Here is a 15,595-nt window from a genome sequence, read left to right on the forward strand (position 1 = left end):
GAGATGTATGGTATAATGTAAAATTTAAAAGTAAAATAAAAAAATATATATTTTGATGATGTGTTTTAAAATATAGATTAGAGCACCACTATCAGAAGCGCTATTAGAGTACTCCGAGAGGTTTCGTTACTATACTTTAAAGGAGAGTTGAGGTTTTGTTTTTTATATTTTTTTATGCAAATATCCCCAATAATTAATCACAACCTCTCTTCAGTAAGAATAAAGAAACTAATATAATTAGTCAAAGGCAAATAGGTCAATAGCGAAGGCTCTTCTTACAAACATCGCTTCTTGGAATCGTACAAGAATAGTAATTCAATATTTCTCAAGCACTGCCATTCTCATCTCAAGGTTTATTAAAATGGAGAGCTTCTCCCGTTGAATTCAATCCCTCAAATCAAATACCGACCTTCATAGTTCCTTCACACACTAAAAATTACCAAACCCAGAAACACAGAAGAAAAAGGGGGCAACTTTGCTCACAAAAAGAAAAAACCACGAGAAAAGACTCGGCTTCTCTCCAAGTTGGGATCGGAAGTCATGTGGGCCTTGTGGACTTGGCTCTTCTCCTTCTTCTTCATCCTAGCTCTGCTATTACTTCTCGGTTTTCAGGTTTCTTCTTCTTCTTCTTCTATTGTAATTAAATTTCAGATCATTATCACGTAGCAGGAGCGGTATATATATATATATATTTTAAAATCAACTATTAGTACCCATTTGGATTAAAAATTAAAAATTGGTTTTGGTATAAAACGAAACATCTGTTAGCATCTGCTTTGTGTAATGTTTCTATTTCTAAACTTTTCTTTTCTATTCTTTTTTTTTTCACACGGAAACTTTAATACCTTTTTTTCCCTAAACTTAATACGATGTATAAACTAGTGAATTCATTGAAAAATATTTGGGAATTTTACTAAGTGTAATAGTAGTCCTTTAGTTATTGAAGCTTTAGGGACCAGTGTTATAATTTAATGAAGAGTGTCTGTAATTAATAGTTAATAGTTAATAGAGTTTTCTTTAACCTCAATTGGAGAATATGAGATTGTATTCGTTTGACAATGGCGTGCACGGTGCACTTATCAATTTTTTTTAGTAACTTTACTGTTGAATATGTTTATTGCAGCTTATATGCTTGGTTGATTTAGAGTATGATTATATCAACCCCTATGATTCAGCATCAAGGATAAACAGGGTAGTTTTGCCAGAGTTTATTACTCAAGGAGTTCTATGCTTAATACTTCTTGCCACAGGACACTGGCTTGTGTGTCTATTGCATCTCCCATACCTATATTATAATGTGAGACAGTAAGTTTCTTTCTTACCCTATTGAGATTTTGTTATGAAAAGATCAATTGGACATTCTTTACCTTGATTTCAGAGTAAAACCTATTCGTCTCCATTACATGATACCAGTTCCTTTCTGATTACAAGATGGAGCATAGCTGTAATGATATGTTAGAACACTTTGGAGAGATTATCTAACAGGTCTATGTGTACTGTTGTGGTTAAATTCATATATCTGTGATTGTTTATGTAATATATATTCCATGAAGCAAAAACAGTGTTGAAACAAGATTTCTAGTAAATTTGTAAAACACTAATAGTGGTTAATGCTTATAAACTTAGTTTTGTTCAAGCTTGTTAATCTTAGAAATAGGGGTTTCTTTCTAATCTAATCTGCATATAAACTAATAGTATGCTAATAGTGTATCTCATTTTAATTTGATTTGTTAAGTTCATTTTCGCCAAATAGGTTTTCGCCTGAGGATACTGAGATTTACACTGCAACTATTCTTTCGATAACAATTAACTTTGAAATTACAGAGGCATTTTATTAATTCTATCTGTTATTTTTTATGAAACTCAGTGAATCATAACTTGACTTGAACAAACCTTTCCGAATTATTAACTGGCACAAATGAGAAGCTAAGGTCTTTATTTTACTGTTTCTTTGTAAGTTCAGTGATGACTGATGTACAGTTAATGCATAATTAAAGAAACTGCTAGTCTTCTTCCTTAGATACCATGTTCAGAAAATGTTGCTACAATCTGATATGATGGTGTGATTCTATTCAGATATATTCAGGGACAGCACTTGGTAGATGTAACTGAGATCTATAGCCAACTGAAAGTGGAGAAGAAGAAACGCTTCATCAAGATGGGATATCTCATTTTCCTTTTCATCTTCTCTTTATTTTGGTATTGTAATAAATGATGATTTCGATATAATTATGTTAGCTCTTTTATCAATTATCAGGTTAAGCAAAATGGTTTACTCATTTCATGGGCGTGTTTTTCAGGTTGCTTTTCACCCTTGGAGAAGAATATGATTAAGCGAGGATTCTTGCTTATGGTCAGTGTAAGTTTATAACACTTGTAGATTGATTTTCTTGATGTGAATCTGGGACAAATACAGTTCTATGAACTATACTATGATGTCTTGTTCTTGTAGATTTCTTTGATGCTTACTGGCTTGTGTTTATGCTAGGTTCCCGCGAAAGAGATGAGAGAGAGAAGAAATCTCAGGGATGCAGAATCAGGATCTGTAAATTTAGGCATGATTTTGACGCCTAATATGTGATTGTATTTAACTATTTATCAGTTGAGACCATCGTAATTAGTCATCAACATTTTAGCATTATTTCCACCATTTTTATTATAACTTTAAATCTCTCACTCATAACCGCAAGCAGCCGAAGCTACAAGTGTGGCAATCCAATTTAGTTATTGTTCCCCTTCGTGAAATTTATTTGTTTGGAAACATTTCTAGCATCATAAGCCAAAATTTTGAGAGGTCCAATTTTATTTTTAATTTGGTTTTGATAAATGTCAGTTCTTTTTTCCTTGACCAAGTGACTAGGTGCAACTTTTACATTATTTATAGCTTATATCTGACAGCCCTTCATTTCTTGGTATATTATATATTTGGAAAATCCTATCTTGATATTGGTCAATTTGTTATGAGGTGTGGGGAAATTTTTTATCTATTTTTTAAAAGGGGTATTTGGCAAATTTGTTTTTTTATAACCAGTTTGTACAATATCTTTGTTTTGATAATGTTTGCAAAATGACCTTCTAGATACTCTATCCAACAATTTCATATAAACGTTATTTTACAAACAATTATCAAGATAATGCACTCACAAAAGTGTTTATTTCTTTTTAAATATTGTTTTAGTTTATTAATTTTTATAATTAGAGATTCCTTTAATGTTTTTTAATTATTCAAATTATTTAGCTTGAAATTTTGAGGAAAAAAAATTAGTTATTTTTTATTTAATTTATTTTAAAATAGCTGTTTTTTTAATAAAATAAAATTAATTCATTGAATTTTAAATTATTAATTAATATAAATAAAAAAATTATTATTGGAAAATTAAAAAAATAAGAAAAAAATTCATTAAATCTCAAACAATTTCTCTTGTTTTTTCAAAAAGAATTTTGTTAAGAATTTAGTACACTTTTTAAAAAAATCTTCAAACATATAAAACATTTTTTAAAACTCTTTTAAAACATTAAAAAAAATACACAAAATCAATTATGTCCAATTTAGTAATTTCTTATTAAATAGAGTGCCATTTATTATAGGGAGGGACTATTGATATTTTAGAGTCAGTTGGAAAGTCATTGCATAATTACTAGGCCATATAATTGCTAGAGTATAATTATACATAATTTTAAGGGATAATGGTAACTAAATTACTTAAGTAGTTATAATTTTTGTAGTTAAATACCCATGTAAAAATTTTGATAGCAAAACTACTTAAGTAGTGGATTTTCTTACACTTAACTCATTGTCGTTTAGTCACACGTGGTAGCCTCCAATTTGTCCATTTTTTTAAATTTTAAATATTTTTAAATTAATTAAAAATTTAGGAAAAAAATAACATATTTTAAATTCATAAAAAATTAAAACATGTATTTTAAAAACTAAATAATAACATTAATTTAATGAAAAATATAAATAAAATTCATAAAAAAATTATTTTTAATCAATATGAAATTATATTGTATTTAGATTTTAATCAAAATCAAAATGAAATTTTATGATTTTATTTAGATTTTTCATTAAATTAATATTTTTTAGTTTTAAAAATATTGTGCTAATTTTTTAGAATTTAAAATATTTTATTTTATTTTTCTATATTTTTTAATTATTTTAAAAATATTTAAAATTAAACTTTTAGGAATTAAAATATATTTTTTTATTTTTTCCTTAATTTTTGAATATTTGAATTATTTTTAAAATATTTTGGATGAATTAGAGACTATAAGTGTCACATATGATTAGTTTTAACATTGACTTAATTGCAGAAAGTTAGTGCAAGAAAATTTGCTACGTAAATAGTCTTGCCGTAAAAAATTTTATATGAGTATTTAAATGACAGAATTGTAATTTTTTGAGTAGTTTTGCTGTCAAAATTTTTACATAGATATTTAACTGCAAGATTTGTATCTACTTGAGTAGTTTTGCCGCTATTATCCCCAATTTTAAAATACAAAATGTGTTTGAAAGTCAAGTGATAATTACATATGAATTCATAATATCATGTTTGGCAAGACATGTAGTAATTCCATCATAAAATATAATATTATGTAATAATTATTATTTAAATCTTATAGTATTTAGTAATTAAACAGTCCAATTACACCTCATTCTTATTGGGGACCATGTGTAACTCCCATTTCTTTTTACAAATACATTACAACAATTATGAAAAATAAGAGAAGATATTTTTATTCATACTTTTGAGTGCATTACAATGCTAACCGAATGCTAGAGCTATTAAGTAAAGTGGAAGAATAACTAATGAATATGCAACTATAACATTCATGGGCATTTCATTAGTATAATACCCATAGAATGATGCTAAATACAAGCAAACAATCACTAAAGTTATGAAAAATAAAGAGAAATTCATGTTTAGATGATGAATTTTATCTAGAAGGGGTAAGAGATGAAGAAGTTTGCAAGTAAATGGTTGAAAGAACAAGTATTTATAGGACAAAAACTAGCCGTTTATGACCGTTGGTGAATAGTGATCCTGACCGTTGGGGATATAGTTGTTTTCTATTATGGGATTTTAGCAATTCTAAGTTGTTGAAGTAACCAACAAGTGCGAATAATTAATTTATGGGTGTTAGAGAAACATTTTCAAAAAAGTTTGTGAGTCAAAAATGTTAAACTAAGTAATATAAGAAGATTGTGAAATTTTCATTTTTTTACTATTCACCAGGTACTATTCATAGGGGGTCCCACAGTGGGGTCCACAAGGTGTTATATTATTTTATAATATAATGTAATATTATATTATTTTATAATATAATGTTTTAGATTAAATAAATGTGACATAGAATGCCACATATTGTAACATATAATAGAGAGTTACATTATTTGGATATATGTGAAATATCCAAACATGTAACATATTTGATGTTACAAATTCATCACAAATTTGTAACTCCTAAATATCACCCATTATTGTGTAGATTTGTTGTTACACAATATTGAGATGAATTTCTTAAAGCCATATGAGAAATGGCTGATAGAGATGTGATTTTAACTTCCATATTGTGTATGGAAGTTACAAAATCAAGTGGGAATAAATTGGAACGTTTTGGAAAAAACTGAAAAATGTGTTGCTGAAATTGACTGAGGGCCGCGGCGCCTGGAACTAGCGTCGCGGCCCTAATGCCTGACAGCTTCTATAATTTCAGTTTTATATCCAACTTTGAACGATTCCAACAGCTTAGTAACTCCCAATTCTCTATTTTAATTCCATAAAACACCCAATTAATCATTGGTAACAGCCATGGGGGTTGGTGGAATTTGAAATTCAAAGGGTGTCTCTAAACTCTATAAATAGGAGCCTAATGCTCACTTGTAAGACACACCATTTCTATCCACTAGAGCACTTGGCTAGAAACACCTTGAGGCTTGATTATTCCAGAAAGCATTTCCAAAATCTGAGAGAGATCCCTTAGTGCTTGAGTTAGGGGGAAATAAGCTTTTGGACAAAGGTTTTAAACCTTGTTCAAGTTGGTGATCCCCAATCCTCTTCACTTAGGTTGTGTAAGTGAGAGTTTGTTTGTGGTTTATGTTATTCCTTTTATTCTATTGTTCTTCTTCTTATTCTCTTGTTTTATTTACTTGTATATTTTGTTTAAGAGTTGTAATCTCTTCATTTGGTCCAAACACTTTATTTTACTTGTAACTTTTGTTTTGAGTTGTACTTTACTATTCTCTTCTTCTTCATCATCTTCTTCATTTCCTTTGTTTTATTTGTATTTTCAGTTATAGAGTTGTAACACTTTATTTAATCAATCTTGTCCATTGTAATATTTTGCATAGAGTTGTAACATTATCTTACCATTTCCATTGAGGCAATATTATTTTTCCTAACATTCAAAAGCTTATCCCTTTTTGTTTCAATGGAAGGGGAGACAATCAAAATCATGAACCAAGACCTAGTGAGATTGGATAGGTTTGATGGATCCAATTTTACTAGGTGGCAAGACAAGGTGAGGTTTCTTTTAACCACTCTCAAAATCGCCTACATCCTTGAGTCTTCCTTGGCACCTCTAGCCGAGCCATCCGACAAAGACACTCCCGAGGAGATGGAGAAGAGAAGGAAGAGGGAGGAGGACAATCTTCTTTGTAGGGGTCATATCCTCAACGCTCTATCCGATAGGCTCTATGACCTCTACACCGAGACCAAATCGGCAAAGGAGATATGAGATGCACTTGAGAAAAAGTTTAAGGCGGAAGAGGAAGGTACCAAAAAGTTTTTGATATCTCAATACTTCGATTTCAAATTTTTTGGTGATAAACCTATTCTTCCTCAAATTCATGAATTGCAAATTATTGTTAATAAATTGAAAGTGTTAAAGATTGAGCTTCCCGAGGCCTTTCAAGTTGGTGCTATAGTGGCTAAATTACCACCAACTTGGAAGAGCTATAGGAAAAGAATCCTTCATAAAAATGAGGATTATTCTTTGGAGGAGATCCAAAAGCATATTCGAATCGAAGAGGAATCGATATGTAGAGATAAACTTGTGGAGGGGTCTAATGGAGAGACTTCCAAAGCAAATGCGGTGTCACAACCAAAACATCCCAAAAACAAAGGGAAAAAGGGTAATGAGAAACCTTTGGGTCCAAAAACCAACCCAAACAAGTTTAAGGGCGAGAAAGGTCCTTGCTTTGTGTAATGTCCCAAATTTCCTAATAAGGTTTAGGACCTTGATTAGGAGGCCGGGAGGGCCATAATTGATTTATTATAGTATTTAATGATTATATGCATGTTTACGTGACTTATATTATTATATGATGGTGAATGCATGCATATGGGAGAATTTATTATTGTGAGGGTATTCGGGTAATTTGGTCGCTGTGGGCGTAACTGTATATCTTGGGTGCATGATTGTGATTAATTAATATAGCCACATTATAAGGTGGATTGGTTCGAGCTATCGACATGAGACGATCATGAGATGTAAGTGTTCGGTCTAGTCATAACGGGTATAAGTTCGGGGCTCGGGGTGAGTCTCGGGGTGAATTTAATGGTTAGAGCATTACCGGGAATTAAAGGGTAATGGGATATAGTTTATTGGTGTTTGAGGTTATTGGGAATAATGAGAATTGGTTGGAGTTTTGGCTAGGGTTCTTGGGGTTGTGGTCCCTAGGACATGTGGGGATGGTTTTTGGGTTCATTTGGCACCAAAAATGGGATTTGGAATCATTAGAATCGAGTTAGAATTGAGGAAATCGAAGAAGGAAGTTTCAAGGGTGGTGCTGTCTGGGGGTAGCGCTACAGCGCCCATCAGAGGGCGCTATAGCGCTACACAGGGTTTCAGTAGGGCGGTTGCGTTTCTGTCTTGAGCGCTGGGGCGCTAGAAGGGCAGCGCTGTAGCGCTACCCTGTTCCTTCAGAACCCTGTTTTGGGTGTTTTTAAGGGTTTTTGACTTGGGGTTTCAATCTTTAAGGCCCGGGATCGAATCTACTCACTATGTGGGCATGTTTCGAGGTCCCGAGAGTGGGGTTTAGGTTAAGACCCTATCTTTGGTGATTTTCATTAATCGGAGGTTGTTTTGGTTATGACTAGGTGACCGTCAAAGGTTTGAGGATCGATCGTTCTCAGGGGTCGTTCTTACTCTAACTCTCACTCGAACCGGAGGTAAGAAAACTGCACCCTGTGTATATGTGACATGCATGGATATTATGATGCATGTTGATTGTCTACTGGGCATGACATGCGTGGTTATTATAGATGCATGACGGTTGATTATTATGTATGACATGCATGGCTATTCTTGATGCATGTTGGTTGGCTATTAAACGCGATATGCATGGCCGTTGTTGGTGCATGTTGGATTGTTGAATATGTTGCACATGATGCATAAGAAACATGTGATTAGGACATGCTTTATATACTGGGTATGATATTGTTCAGAGCTTGAGCCTCTGTGGTTGCGCATGGTCCTATTTGTACTGGTATCTGTTAGTAAGCATGCTAAATACCTTGTTTATGGATATTGGACATGTGATATGTGTTTGGTGGCATGGCTTACTTGTGTATGGCGCTGGCTTATTAGTCAGAATCGACAATAGTGTCAGATCCGTCTGTGAAGCTGTGACTTATTAGTTAAGTTCACCACGGGTTGAGCACTGGTCGTGCTTTACCGACCCAAGGGTCAGAGGTGGCAGTGCGTTGTGAACGCCGGGCCAAATAAGGATTAGATCTAATCGAGGTCGGCATTGAATGACTCATATGGGGTATTAATGCTGGACCGACCGGAAGGTCAATGAGAACTATAAGCGCTTGCCTGGTCTATGACCAGATGTTTTATGGCCAAGGTATATGACCCCGGTGACTGTTTGTCACATGGCCAAGGGACGCTGTCCATTGCACGCTCTAGGGTCGGGAGGAAGGTTATGTTGGTGACCATTCACCATGCACCTGTCCTAATCAAACTTATGAAATGATCACTTATCAGTTAAGCCCTGGTGACCCTATCATCACATGGCTAGAGGGAGCGATGCTCATTATTGTGACTTTTGGCTATTGTCACCTATTTGCTTGGACTGATAGTCCTGAATGGTTATTATGATCGTTGTTGACATTATAGCATACTTTATTGGGTTTTCTTGCTGGGCTTCGGCTCACGGGTGCTACGTGGTGCAGGTAAAGGCAAGAGGAAGCTGGACCATCCTTGAGTTGGAGAGCTTAGGTGATGATGTGTACATATGCAGCTGCTCGTCCGCCACGGCCGAGGTTTAAAGTGGAACTAGGGTTGAACCCTGTTTTGCCGCTTAGAACGGCCTGTTGTAAATATTTTCTGTAATAAACTCTAAAACTTTATTTTCGGGATCCCAGTGTATATAGTAAACGTTCTAGTGAAACGTTACATCTTATCCAAAGTTTTTAATCCCTAAACCGCTAATCATACTTAGTTCACGATTTTGGCCAAATGACTCAATTAGCGAGTTTAGCACTGTTTACAAGGCACACCGTAACGGTCCCTGGAGTTTGGGGTGTTACACTTTGTGTGTGGGAAAAATGGTCACTATGCTAGAGAGTGTAGACATAGAAAAGACCAACAAGGACCTAAGGTGAACGCAACTCAAGAGGAAAACATAGTTGCTACCCTTAGTGAGGTGAATGCGGTCCAAGACAAGGTGAAAGGGTGGTGGTATGACACATGTGCCACCGTCCATGTCACCTATGACAAATCATTGTTCAAGACCTTTGAAGAGTCAAATGGCAACCATGAGATACAAATGGGCAATGAGGGCAAATCCAAGGTACTTGGCAAAGGTACTATTGATGTCTACTTCACCTCCGGCAAGAAAGTTACATTAGTGAATGTACTTTATGTTCCCGAAATGAGTAGAAACTTGGTAAGTGGTGATTTGCTTGGCAAGCCCGGCATTAAAGCCGTTTTTGAGTCCGGTAAACTTATACTTACCAAATCAAATGTATTTTTGGGAATGGGGTACTCTTGTGAGGGTATGCTTAAATTGTGCACCAATGATGTAACTTTCAATGTTATCAATAAAAATGCTAATTCTGCCTATATTGTTGAGTATGATTCTTTATTTTTGTGGCATCTTAGACTATCGCATATAGGTTTTTCAACCATGAAAAGAGTAGTAAAATGTGGTATGATTGCATGCAATATTAAAAACTATGGTAAATGTGAAACATGTGTTAAGGCAAAAATGATTAAGAAACCATTTCCTAGTGTAGAAAGATCATCTAATTTACTAGATTTAATCCATAGTGATCTTTGTGAATTAAATGGTATTTTAACTAGAGATGGTAAAAGGTATTTTCTTACTTTTATAAATGATTTTAGTAGATATACCTATGTGTTTCTTTTAAAGCATAAAGATGAGACTTTTGATGCTTTTAAATTGTATAAATTAGAAGTTAAAAACCAACTAAATAAAAGATTAAGGTGCTAAGAAGTGATAGAGGAGGAGAGTACTTCTCTAATGAATTCAATACATTTTGTGAAGAAAATGGTATAATTCATGAGTGCACTGCACCTTATACACCACAACATAATGGTGTTGCCGAAAGAAAAAATAGGACTTATCTAGAGATGATAAATTCTATGTTGGTGTTTTCTAAGTTGAACTTCAACTTATGGGGTGAAGCGCTTTTAACCTTTGTCACATTCTTAATCGAATACCGATGAAGAAAAATGAGATATCTCCATATGAGTTATGGAAAGGAAGAAAACCCAACATAGGGTACTTCAAAGTGTGGGGGTGTCTTGCATATTGCAAGAAAACCGAACCTAATAGAACAAAGTTAGGTTCAAGAGCCATAAAGTGTGCTTTTGTTGGTTATGCCAACAATAGTAAAGCTTATAGGCTATTAGACTTAGAGTCTAATATTGTGATTGAATCTAGAGAAGTTGAATTTTTTGAGAATATGTTATGTGACAACAATTCTCAAGCTTCAACATCTCTAAAGGAGAATTTCTTATATGAGAACAACTCTCAAGCTTCTACATCCAAAGTTGATTCTCAATAGGAGAATTCTCAAAAGGATGTAAAACAACCCTTTGAACTTAGAAGAAGTCAAAGGCTTAAAAATCACAAAAGTCTAGTAGTGGATAAGATAGATTCTCAACGAATTTCATTCTACATGGTAGAAGGAAATAGAGAGGAAGTCATTAGGAAAATTCCTATTGTAATTCTCGTTGAGGATGATCCTAAGACTTATAGAGAAGCTATGCAATCGAGAGATAGTGCATTTTGGAAAGAAGCCATCAATGATGAGATGGATTCCATTCTTTCCAATAACACTTGGGAATTGGTAGACCTCCCACCGGGGTCTAAGCCAATTGGGTGTAAGTGGGTATTTAGGAGAAAATATCACACTGATGGCACTATCCAAACCTTTAAAGTTAAATTAGTAGCTAAAGGGTTTAGACAAAAAGAGGGTATCGATTATTTCGATACCTATGCGCCTGTTGCAAGAACAACTTCTATAAGAATTTTGTTCGCCTTAGCTTCTATACACAACTTGTATGTTCATCAAATGGATGTCAAAACGACATTCCTTAATGGTGACCTCAATGAGGAGGTCGATATGGAACAACCCGAAGGGTTTGTCCTACCAAAATATGAACATAAAGTTTGTAGACTTGTAAAATCCTTATATGGATTGAAACAAGCTCCTAAGTAATGGCATAAGAAATTTGATCAAGCCATCATGTCTAAAGGGTTTAGACATAACAATGGAGATAAGTGTTTGTATTCCAAAACTTGTAAGGGATATGTGATCATTGTTTGCTTATATGTGGATGACATGCTTATTCTAAGTAATAGCATGAAAGGGATAGAAGAAACGAAGAGGTTTCTTGTAGGATCTTAAAATTTAAATCTAGATGCATGCTTCCTATTATTTTTCCAAACACATAATAGAAACATAGAATAACACGACATACATATGAACATTAGATTCGTAAATTAACATAAACACAATGATGTAGAAACTTACGAATACGCAACGGAACTGGAACAACTCCTTCCTTCAATCTCTCTAACCCTTGATTCCTTTCTGTAGCAGAGTATTATCAAGAGATTGAACAAGATCAGCAACACAGTCTTCCTCACCAAGCCTTTGATCAACCTAGAACTAGTGTGGGCTGGTTCTCAACACATGAGATAGAGATCTTGCAGAGAAGAAGAAGAGAGAGTGGCTAAGAAAGGATTAGAGTGTCTAGGTTTTCACTTACCCAAATCAACTGAAACTGACTTGCGAAAACCCTAGATATCATATTCCTTATATAGACAACTTAATGGGATTTATTTAAATTTAAATTTAAATTTAAATTTAAATTTTGAATTAATTAAAATAATAAACAAAAAGATAAAAGCCTTGGGCTCCCACAAATGGACTTGGGCCCAATACTTTTATTTTGAATTTAAATCCCAATTGGGCCTAAATTCAAAACCTTTTATTTATTTATTTATTTTAATTAATTAACTAAATCCTTATTCAAATTAACTAATTATAATTTGAAACTTGATTTAATTTTTATTTATTTATATTGACACCAATTTATCAATATTAATAAATTTACCTAAAGATTCTCTTTTATTCTCTAAATCTCATATCTCTATAAATTTTCCAAAATTGACCTAGTCAACTTTAAAAAAATCCTAATTGATAATTAAATCAATTAATTGAGACATTCTAGATGATTTACTCAAAGGTGATGCGGGGACCATGTATCCATGAAATCAAGCTCCAATAAGTTACCGTGAATTTATTTACGAATAATTTCACTACCTTATTAATTCCTCGTGACTCCACTATAGACTTGGAATTGAACTCTTGAATTCATAGAACGTATTTTCCAAACCATAAATACGTTATCCATTGTTATAACAATTACAGTTAGTCAATCCTCTATCGATGACTTACTAACAAGCTGGGTGAAAATTACCGTTTTACCCCTCATCAGTATTTTATCCTTAACTCCCACTAAGTTCCTTATAAATGATATTTCCATGAACTTAATCACAGAAATGAGATCTCAATCATTTAACCTTTTGAACAAAGCAATTAAGGAAATCATCTTTTCACTTCTCATACAGAAGTTATAGATTTCATATCTATGAATAATACTCCCACTCAATTTCATTACTAAGTCTCCAAGATGTAAGTATGGGCTAGACCGTAGGGTAAGCTGGTAACGAACAAGTCAAAAGATTTAAATAATATAATTAGCAGAATATTATCACTCAGAATTAAGATCGACTTAACCTATGGTCAACATTGTGACATTGATTAGATTTGATAACAACGATACTTATTTATCAATCAATAATCAATATCGGTCCTAGTCCGATGTAACTAAATACATCCGATCTTATCTACTTGGTCGATGCCTTGGACAAGACATCACACCCTAAATGTGTAAGTAGATCATATCGTAGATTGCCTAATCAGTAAAAATCCAATGCACTGATCTAATCTTAGGACTCGTTCTTTTGAACATATAATTACAACTATAATCCACTGTGACCTAGTCACTATAATTGTAACTATCCATATGTTCAGGATTTTATAAATGTTTGTATTATTTCAATAATCATGTAATAAAACAAGCAAGCAACACAGTTGTCAAACTAAATGATTTCTACTACTTTTATTGATAATATGAAATCATGCTACATGTCCGACATGGTTTTATAAGGGCATAAAACCCAACATTTCTATCATCAACCTTCATGATGAAAGATCTTGGAGAAGTTGATACCATACTCGGTATCAAAGTAAAGAAACATAGTGGGGGTTTTGCGTTAGGGCAAGCCCACTATGTTGAGAAAGTATTGAACAAATTTAACCATCTCAAGGTTAAAGATGCCAATACTCCATTCGATCATAGTGTAAAACTAGAGAAGAATGAAGGAAGAGCGGTGGCTCAATTGGAGTACGCTAGTGGTATAGGGAGTCTAATGTACGCTGCCCAGTGTACTAGACCTGATATAGCATTTGCGGTAAGTAAACTTAGTAGGTTTACAAGTAATCCAAGTGTGGATCACTGGAAGGCAATTGGAAGAGTCCTTGGTTATCTCAAGAAAACCAAAGGACTAAGCCTTCACTACTCCAAATTTCCTTCGATATTAGAAGGATATACAGATGCAAGTTGGATATCCAATATTGGGGACAACTTGTCCACAACTAGTTGGGTATTTACACTTGGTGGAGGTGCAATTTCTTGGGGTTCCAAGAAACAAACCTGTATATCTCATTCCACTTTGGAAGCGGAGTTCATAGCTCTAGCTGCTACTGGCAAAGAGGCCGAATGGTTAAGGGATCTGTTGATAGAGATTCCCCTAATCAAAGATAATGTATCTACTATATCGATACATTGTGATAGCCAAGCAACATTGGCTAGAGCATACATCGGAGTGTATAATGGGAAGTCTAGACATATTAGTCTAAGACATGGATATGTAAGAGAATTGATTCAAAGAGGAGTCATCTCAATATCCTATGTGAGAACAAGTGAAAATCTGGCGGATCCTTTCACTAAGCCACTAACGAGGGATTTAGTGGCTGCATCATCTCGAGGGATGGGACTTAAACTCCCTAAAGAGATTCACGATTGATGGCAACCTATCTTAACACTAGTTATTCAACTAGTGTTAGGTTCAATAGGTAATAACAAGTCAATCAAGTGAATATTAGTTGTACTCAAAACAAGTCCCATCTGAGATATTGAGTACTTGTGTGTTACCAAGTGGAGGGTTAAAACCGAAATGTTTTTTAATAGAATTCAGTCTTGTAAAGACAAGTATTTTTGGTAACAAAATATTGTAAGAATTCTACCTATATGGACCTAGGAGTGGTGCCGCCTCTCATGAGAATTGGGAGTATTCTCAAGAACGTCCATGAATGGAAAGTGCACATGGCCATTAACGGTGCAAAGCAAGACATAGAGGTCTCAAGTGAACATCGCAAAGGTGTGTGTATTATCACCGATTTGTCACCATGAAAAGATGGTTCAATGCCTAGTGCAACCAAATTTTTGACAAATTTTGTGATAATTACACTATAGTAAAGTTCAAGTTGAAAAACACTTTACTTTATGCATCAATGTAATGACTCCTATAAGAGAGAGTTCTTATTTAATCAAGTGGGGGATATGTTATATTTTTAAATATAATGATTGATTAAATAAGTGTTACAATAGATGATTATTTAATCTAGTGGGGGAATGTTATATTATTTTATAATATAATGTAATATTATATTATTTTATAATATAATGTTTTAGATTAAATAAATGTGACATAGAGTGTCACATATTGTAACATATAATAGAGAGTTACATTATTTGGATATATGTGAAATATCCAAACATGTAACATATTTGGTGTTACAAATTCATCACAAATTTGTAACTCCTAAATATCACCCATTATTGTGTAGATTTGTTGTTACACAATATTGAGATGAATTTCTTAAAGCCATATGAGAAATGGCTGATAGAGATGTGATTTTAACTCCCATATTGTGTATGGAAGTTACAAAATCAAGTGGGAATAAATTGGAACGTTTTGGAA

General features: G+C 33.6%; 1 protein-coding gene across 3 annotated transcripts; it reads left to right on the forward strand.

Moving 5' to 3' along the window:
• The first annotated feature begins 229 nt into the window (after window positions 1–229).
• Window positions 230–2,852, forward strand: LOC133796844 (protein cornichon homolog 4-like). Of its 3 annotated transcripts, none has more exons than XM_062234524.1 (5): window positions 230–612; window positions 1,124–1,305; window positions 2,077–2,199; window positions 2,301–2,353; window positions 2,489–2,852. In XM_062234524.1, exons 1-4 carry the CDS (start codon window positions 541–543, stop codon window positions 2,332–2,334), a joined length of 411 nt encoding a protein of 136 aa, XP_062090508.1. In that variant the 5' UTR covers window positions 230–540; the 3' UTR covers window positions 2,335–2,353; window positions 2,489–2,852. The 3 variants fall into 3 exon arrangements, with proteins under 3 accessions (XP_062090508.1, XP_062090509.1, XP_062090507.1); XM_062234525.1 differs by having other exon boundaries at window positions 231–612; window positions 2,301–2,359; window positions 2,453–2,852; XM_062234523.1 differs by having other exon boundaries at window positions 232–612; window positions 2,301–2,359.
• Window positions 2,853–15,595: the final 12,743 nt, after the last annotated feature.

The sequence above is a fragment of the Humulus lupulus genome, chromosome 8 (genome assembly GCF_963169125.1).
Source record: "Humulus lupulus chromosome 8, drHumLupu1.1, whole genome shotgun sequence".
Taxonomy (NCBI): domain Eukaryota; kingdom Viridiplantae; phylum Streptophyta; class Magnoliopsida; order Rosales; family Cannabaceae; genus Humulus; species Humulus lupulus.